The sequence below is a fragment of the Alexandromys fortis genome, unplaced genomic scaffold, assembly GCF_014885135.2.
Source record: "Alexandromys fortis isolate MF-2015 unplaced genomic scaffold, M_Fortis_MF-2015_v1.1 scaffold_63, whole genome shotgun sequence".
Lineage (NCBI taxonomy): Eukaryota > Metazoa > Chordata > Mammalia > Rodentia > Cricetidae > Alexandromys > Alexandromys fortis.
The window spans coordinates 6280684-6289000 of NW_026067953.1; the positions used below are offsets into that span (position 1 = coordinate 6280684).

General features: G+C 46.6%; 1 protein-coding gene across 1 annotated transcript; it reads right to left on the reverse strand.

Annotated features, from left to right (window-relative positions):
• Positions 1-4292: 4292 nt before the first annotated feature.
• Positions 4293-4703, reverse strand: LOC126507281 (cytotoxic granule associated RNA binding protein TIA1-like). The gene has a single exon (XM_050151555.1). The coding sequence runs from the start codon at positions 4701-4703 to the stop codon at positions 4293-4295; it is 411 nt and encodes a 136-aa protein (XP_050007512.1).
• Between the last annotated feature and the right edge of the window lie 3614 nt (positions 4704-8317).

Consider the following 8317-nt stretch of genomic DNA (forward strand, 5'->3'; position numbering starts at 1 on the left):
TTGTTGCCTGGGGCCTGGTAGAAAAGAAGCCACAGAGAAGAGGTTGGGAGGAAAGCCAGACCTAAGGCAAGATCCCTGGGAAAGAGGTTGCCAGGAACAGATAGATGGTTTGGGTTCAGAAGGTCAGGGCTAACAGGTAGCTATGGTAACAGAACCTGGTGTCCCCATCCCCATCCCTCTAGAATCAGGGCAAGGCAAGCAGACAGGGGAGAGCTTCAGGATGAGGAAATTGTGGGCTAGGCCAGTGTACAGGGTGCTCCTAGGGAGGAGAAGGTGCTGCTGAGAGCAGGAGTCGATGCCGCTGTCCTTGCTCCTGTCTGGGCCTGGTAGGCCTGAAAGTTTTCACCTGATTCTCCACATGGTCCCTCACCCTTCCCAGTGGACTTTGCCTCAGAACATGTCTCAGACAACCTCTGTCCATCTCTCCCCCTCACTCTGCTTGGGTGTTGTTCTCGCCACCAGCTGTTCTGAGCTCACTCATTTGGAATGGATCCTTGGCCTGCCTTCACTGAAGGGAAGCTGCAGGGACGCAGGGACTTTTGTGTGGCGTTCTTCACTGATGTGTCCCCAACCAGGAGTCAAATGCCTAGCATGTAGTAAGCACTCAATAAACATGATCAAAGAGTCGGAGATGTAGCTTAGTTGGTAGAGTGATCACTTGGCAAGTAGAAAGCCTTGGGTTCAGTTCTGGCCTCCGTGTAAAGGCAGACTTCGTAACACACCCCTATGATCTCAAAACTCGGGGGGTGAGGCAGGAGGATCATCCTCAGCTCCTAATGCATGGTGTTTGAGCTCAGCCTAGGGCATGTGAAATTATGTCTGAGAGAGAGAGAGAGAGAGAGAGAGAGAGCACAAAGGAGCAGAAGGAAGGTGGTGGGCTGACACTATTAGACACCCCAGGCTCGAATCTCCTGAGGATATACCCCCCGGGGCGTGCATCCCCGCCAACTGAAGCAGACATTCTGAGTTTAAGGGCGAGATGGAAATCTAAAAGGAAGCAATAAGACTTAAACAGGATAACAGAGAGGAATTATAGTGATATTTTATTGATTTAACTAATAAGCTTGCCTAAAGATCAGAGAAGCAGAGCGGCCAGTCACTAGAGAGTTTTTTTTTGTTTTGTTTTGTTTTTTGTTTTAGAAAACATAAAGGAATTTTAACATTCAAACAGTCAGGATAAAGAATACTGGCTCCATGACCCACAAAGAGTCACTCAGCTTCTATACAGTACCAGAGAGTAAAATTTGAATGCATATTGCAAAGAAGTTCAGTTTAAAAACCTTAATTTCCTTACCTGATACTTATACCAGGATGAAGTTTTTTAGGTTGAAAATGATTTAAATGATTGAACATTGAAATTTAAACCAACGCCAGCTATGTTCCTAAAATGTCAGTTTGTCATCAGGAACTTGTCACCACCACCTTCTCAACAGCAAATCAACGTGTATTTTAAGATCTGTGCAACAAGAACATGCTGCTAATAAAAGTCCTCAGTACTGAGTCAAAAGAAGAGAGAAACTATACTTTTGCACAAAAATAAATTACTTGTGCTCAAATGATCCTGTGGTCTATGAGTTGCAAAGGAAGTAAAATTCTTTAATAGAGAAAAATACTGAGGGTACTAAACAAAAGGCAGGAGAAAAGAAAAAAAGCTAAAAAAAGAAAAATTAACCAAAATAGCTTCCTGATGTCTATGGTTTATTTTTTTTCAAATTAAAAAAATTTTTTTAGTATTTTGTTTAAGCTGCTTTTATTGCCTGTCCTGATCTGTAGAAGTTTACAAAGAAATAAAATTTTAAAGTATTTAAAAAATTTATTCATCTTCCATAAAGCAAATTTCAATGTATTAGTACTTAAAAATACACAGTGACTTAATGAAACATCAGCACAACTGCATAGAATTGAGCTCCAGAGAAGCACACATTTCAAGCTGTCTTCCTGGGCTCTGCTTTCCAAGAGGACTGGCTTAGAGAACAGGTTAGAGTCAAGTGCTCCTACCTGGAAGATACAGGCCAGGAAATGCTTCCAATTCCACAGGCCTAAGTAAAATGCGGGGAGCTCTCTGCAGGTCTCAAAACCCACAATTCACAGGGGCTCCTTCCTCTCTGATGTCAAGGAGGAGGTTGTGGTCATCACTGAAACCAAACCAAACCAAGAGACTCTGAAATGAACTAGAAATCCCAAGACTAGAACATTGCCAGCAAAGAGCAAACCTCAAAAATAATGCCGGAGCTCCTGGAGATCAGGGACCAAAGAACCAAGTCAAGCCTGTGTGAGGAGCCTCTTCTTTGATGGCTGTTTAAGGAGGTAGGATTTTAAGGGTTTTTGTTTGTTTGTTTGCTTGTTCATATTTTGGCCTCTGAATATTTAAAAAAATGTTTTGCCCGGCTGGTCCTTCAGGCTAATTTTGGAGTTCTTAATGAATCCCAAGCCTGACAGAGGAATATTCTACAGTTTCACAGCTATCATTTGTACACATTAAAGTGGATTTACTTCTTTAAGTAAATCTAAATAGAAAACATCAAATTAATATATTCCTTTACATACAACTTTGTGTCTCAAAATTCTTGAAAAACAAGAACAAATGAGTTTTTATCAAAGACCATCAAAGTAAGTATGTGATATTCACATGCAAACGTAAAACCCGTCTCACGTCAACTCTTCATGACACCTTTAGGAAGGGAATGACATACAAAGCTTGCTAACTTGCGGAACTATCCTAGGAAACCACACATGTAAACATGGATGCTGACACATGAGGCTGATGTGGGGGAGGACTGAGCACACTGCAGAGTCTCCTTAGTCATGAGTTGTTGTTTTTATAGTTCCTGGTAGATGGCAAAGTTTATCACAGAAGATAAAAATCCCTTTAAACAAATCCAACGGGATCCTTGAGGCACCTTCTCATATAAAAACAAGATGAATGTCATTTTCAGTCCATCTGAGAAAAGTTTTCAATCTAAGTGAACATCATTTTTTTTTTCATTTAAGAATATTTTACAGAATTTTCATAAGGCAGGACAAATTTGTGAAAAATGCAGATACAAAATGATATAAACTAATAATTTACATTTAAAAATTCCAAAGGGGTAACAGTGGAGATGATATAGGTCACATAATGCCTACTCTTTAAAACTAACACAGAACCGTGCATACGCTGAAAGTTCTAAGGAACTTCTAGACTTTGCACAAGTGTGGCTTTTCTTTTTACATCTATATTACATGTTTTAAATCCTATCAGGAATGCAAACTAAAACTGCACACTACCTTAGTGGAAAAAGTTCAACACTGTGTGATTTTCTGCCTCTTCATTCTTAAAGAGTGGCAGCAATCCCCGCATTTGTCTTTGAAAGTTCCTCAGGGAACTTTATCAAAAAAGACAATGAAGGCAAAAGCTGGCAGACATCCACCATCTTGTTCCTTTTGAAAACAACGTGGATGAAAAGTAATTTCATGATAAAAGATGAAATCTTTTAAATAAATACATTGTTATCTGGCATCTGTACGGACTGATCTGGTAAATCTTTAGGTAAACAGCAGCGTTCCTGCCTTCCCTGTGGCGTCAAGCCCCTGGCTTCCATCCTGTGGTCTGCTTTCCCTGGGTCTCATACCCTGCCACTCGATACCCAGCCGCTGGTTAGGAAGCGGCCATTCTGTCCTTGAGGAGGCGGCACACTGTAGTTGGGTCCCATCCACGGTGCAGAAGACTGGGCCTGAATCCCTGCTGGCCCGCGGCTGGCCATGCATCCCGGGGGCAGGTGCTCACCATTAGGCGCATACCGGCCAGTCTGTTGTACTTTTCCGTACCACCGGCCCCACTGGCCATATGCTCGTGGATATCCAATTTGATTTTGCTGCAGTTGCATGGGATTTATCATATCTTTGCCCCAATAGCATTTCACCACATGCCCATCAATGGTAGTACCATTAGCAGAAACAATCGCATGTGCTGCCCTTTCATGGGAATTGAACGGAACAAATGAATATCCTTTATCGGGGAAGACTCCAATTTCCACTGTTTGTCCAAACGGAGAAAAAGTCCGATGCATTAGCTGCTCTGTCAGTCCCGACGTCATCCCTCCACAGTACACAGTGCAGTTGCTGGGGCGAGACTGACTTACAACCTCATCATACGACAGCTGTTTGGTGTCCGACTCATATGAACTCTTTGGAGCTGGAGGCTTTCCGGTTGCCCAGTTAGTTCTGATTTGTCTTCCACCAAGCCTCTGGCCACCCATCTGCTGAATGGCATTTTCTGCCTCCCATTTGTTGAAAAGGGAGACAAAGCCATATCACTTAGACTTCCCTGTAGCCATGTCTTTTACCATGCGGGCATCTGACATTCTCCCAAACGGTGCAAGAGCTGTTTTGATGTCTCCAGTTGCGATTTCTGGACTGAGGTCACCAGCAAACACATGGAAGTGATTGCTTGTTTCTTTCTTTTGACAGCTGGGGGTTGTTGCCCGATTCACTTCAACATCCTTCCCCTTTATCTTCCGCTCATTCTTAGCAGCCAGCGCTGCAGCTGCATGGCAATGCTCATGGAACTCCACAGAACAGTATGGGTTGTTTCCTGCTGTATCCATAATCATTTTGCCATTTTTACAAGGTCTAATCTGGCTAAAGAGCCGGAGGATGAGAGCTTCAGTCACATCTCCGGAAAGGTTACTGATGTATAGAGTCTTGGGCATCTCGTCCTCCATGGCTGCTCCGGTCGCAGGGGCACCTCAGAGTCCAGCTCCCTGCCCTTCGCTACCTCCCAAATCATTGGGGCAGCTATGGTTGAGGAAGAGTGGGCCTCCTCGCTTGGCTGGAGGTTTCCTTCGGCTGCAATTACACCCACTAGAGAGTTCTTTTACCTCTACCAATGCTCAGATTGAAGGCACCATCCTGTCCTCAGACTGCATCTCCAGACTGCATCTGTCTCCACCGAACCTCAGACTGCACTGAGCTCCTGTCTCCTCCCGCCTCATATTCCTCTCTCAGCACAGCCATATCACTCCTGTCTCTACCTCCCTAGTGCTGGGATTAAAGGCGTGGGATCCCAAGTGCCGGGATCACCTTTGTGTAAGCTCTGCCGGGATCACCTTTGTGTAAGCTCTGCCGGGATCACCTTTGTGGAAGCTCTGTTTCTCTTTTAAGACAGATTCAATCTTGTATAGCCTAGGGTGGCCTTGAACTCACAGAGATCCCTCTGTCTCTGTCTTCTGAGTCCTGGGATTAAAGGTGTGTGCCACCACTGCCTGGCCTCTAGTGACTTAGCTCTGCACTCTGATCTTCAGGCAAACTTTATTTGTTAAAACACAAACAAAATATCACTACAAGCAGTTACTTCTAACCTTTGACCTTACACTGCTAGTAGCCTTGTAGTCCAGTTGTCAGGGCCAGGGAGGGGTGGGGTGGCCCATTTGAAGCTGAGGCGGTGGGCAGCTGCAGAAAGGCTGGGGCTGAGAAGGTTCATGGAGGCCGTCAGGTCCAGGGCTGCCTTTACCCTCCAACCGCACCCGTGACTTCTGGAGCCCAGAGCCCACCACAGGGACAGACTAGCTGGAAAACTGCTTGGTGACAACACATCAGGTGCCAGAGCTGCTGGCCTCCTAAGTCACCATCCGCTGCCCCGTGCCATGGATAGTTGGGTGAAGGAAGCTGGCTGGTTGCTCAGGGCAGATCCAGAATGAGGACATCAAAGCTGGGGGGTGCTTTTGAACTCTAGAAACACACGGGATGCTCCAGGGTGCTAAGCCACTAGCAAGGCTCACCAGAGACATCTGAACACATCAGCTTCCATTTAAAAGGTAGGACGCCCTCCAGTTTCCCACACCAAGAGACACTATTGCCATTGTCAGGACATGGGCAGAACTGAAATGTTTCCCTGAAATTATCTGTGGTTTACAGGCACGGATAATCAGAGGGGGAACTTCACCTTGAGGAAGTCACGACTCCTCTCTGGAAAAGCCCCGTGGCCACCGTGGGTCACCGTGGGTTCATTTCTAAGCCGTCTCTCCAGGGACATGACTTAGTCTGTGTCCTCTGAGAAGGCCCAGGCTAGACCAGATCTGAATTTTACCTCTCAGCTTCATTCAGGCTAACCTCACAGTGATGTGGACACCATAGCCATCAGGTGGCTATCTGTTCAAGACCGTGGATGGCACATGCCAGTGATGCCAACACTCAACAGGCAAAGACTGCAGGATCACAAGTCCATGGCCAGCCTGGGCTGTTTAGTGAAGCCCTAGATTAGAAAAAACAAACAAACAAACAACAAAAAAAAACTGAAGAAAGAGATCACTGTGTAACACTGGGACATCTTTCTGTTCCTGTATCTGGCACCTTCCTTACCCTCTCTTAGAACAGTGGAGGGGACATATAAGTTCACACTTACATGTGTACATGAACCCAAAGACCAGAAACTACTCAAATACAAGAGAGACTACTCCACCAGGCTCCTAAGAGGGACACCAGGCTGTTCACTGAGCCTCCTAGCCTATCAGGTGCAGGGCTGCTGCTGCTTCCATACGTGGGGTGGTCTCATTTACATGATGCAGTTGGGGTGATTCAGGCAAATGATGCTGAGAGTGTAACTCAGTGAAGGTGCAGGTGTGTATGCTCGTGTGCACAGGGCCCTGGCTTCAGTCCCCAGTCGGTGTGTATGTGCAAACACAGATACACACAAATGCGGTTCATTTCACATCCAGACTTTTAAAGGGGAACCAGGAACCAAGGAGACACATTGGTTTTGAAATTTTTACCCTGATCATTTTACCACTAATAGAAGTTAATGACGAACAGAGAGGTTCACTGGCAGTTAGAGTGGGTAGAGTGAGAAGTTGAGGCTCGAACCCAAGTTATTAGGAAAGATGACAGTACCAGCAGTCACCCGCATCCCGGCAGTCACGCGCTCAGCACAGGAGACCTGCACCCTGACGGGCTAAACGGAATTACTCGACTCCTCACGATTTTCCCGCTATGGGATCCATTGTTAAAGGATGCTCAAGTTTGCAAACCTGCCTAGGAACTCCACAGTCTGCATTTAGGCAGCTGGGCTAGCGGAGCTTTCTAGATGTCCAATGGGATGGAGAGGAGAGGCGGCAACAACCAGTGAGAAGCCTTCCTGATGAGGTCATGGATTCCTTCCGCTTTTTCATTGGTAGCTTTTGAGATGCAAGTGCTGGGGGCGGGGACAGCGCCCGAGCCTGGGACAGCGCTTTCTCCCAGCCTCAGCATGAACTGAGCTGAGTATTCCTGAGGAGTCTTAGTTGTCCAGAAGAGAAAATGCCCCAGGAAAAGGGGGGAGGGGCATTCCCACCAGAGACCGAGTTTCCTTATTTAATTTGGTACAATTGGAGGATTTTTTTTTTTTTGCGTTTATTTTGCATTTTAATCCAGTCACACAGGCTTTAACTGTTTGAAGACACCATGTCTGGTCACTCTGCCCTCCCTGTGGTGACCTCCTCCCCATCTTGAGAACACCCAACACCAGCTTTGTTTTTGTAGTTGTTTGTAGCCAGGACAACAACCCAAATGACCTGGCCCATCGTGGGGCAGGGCAGACAGCAGACGTGAGGCCCAGGTCTCTGCCTCCCCAGGGAACTCACTCATGACCTTGGGTCAGAGGCGCTGGACTTTCCCCCACAGCAGGACAGCAAAAACCTGGGGCCTCACTGCTTTTAATAAATCATTTTCCTTTCAAAGCACTGCCCAAGAATAGCCTGTGGTCACCAGAGGCTGACAGCCCTGTCTATTTTAGGACATGATTTCCTGACGGCAGTGAGAGTGGATGGTGGATCTCCGTGGCTGAAGGGCTCGGCAGGCATTACATGGTTCTCCCCACCAAAATGTCCTTAAAAAAAAAAGTGTATGCCTTCATTTCATAGGACAACTGATTCACGGTCCTAGAGAATGCAGACAAGGGAAAGATGGGCGAGGAGAGACCCAGCCAGCTCTCTCTCTTGAAATACAGAGAAAATACAACCTAAACACAGGGTGCTGAGAGACTGAGGTAGCCCAGCCACCAGGGCACCTGTGCTGGCCAAGGAAGAAGGGTGTCCAAAGGGGAGAGGCTTTTCTCACGCTTTTAGCCTCCTGGGACCTTGACGACGCTCCCAGGTGGTGAGGAAGACCCCCTCTCTTTAGAAGCCTTAAGTGGCAGGCACTTGCCATGCTGGACAACCTGGTGGCAGCCTCAGGTGCACATTCTGCCCTGGAGACTCCTGGGCCAGAGCTGTTTTGGAAGTCTTGTGGGCAGGGCGATGGAGTTCAGCAGAGAGGCGGTGCTCTCTCAGACAGTCCAGCTCCAAGAGATGTCCTGGCCACACAA

Excerpts from the sequence above, each read along its gene's own strand:
- LOC126507281 (XM_050151555.1), bottom strand. The coding sequence starts at position 4,703 with ATGGAGGACGAGATGCCCAAGACTCTATACATCAGTAACCTTTCCGGA.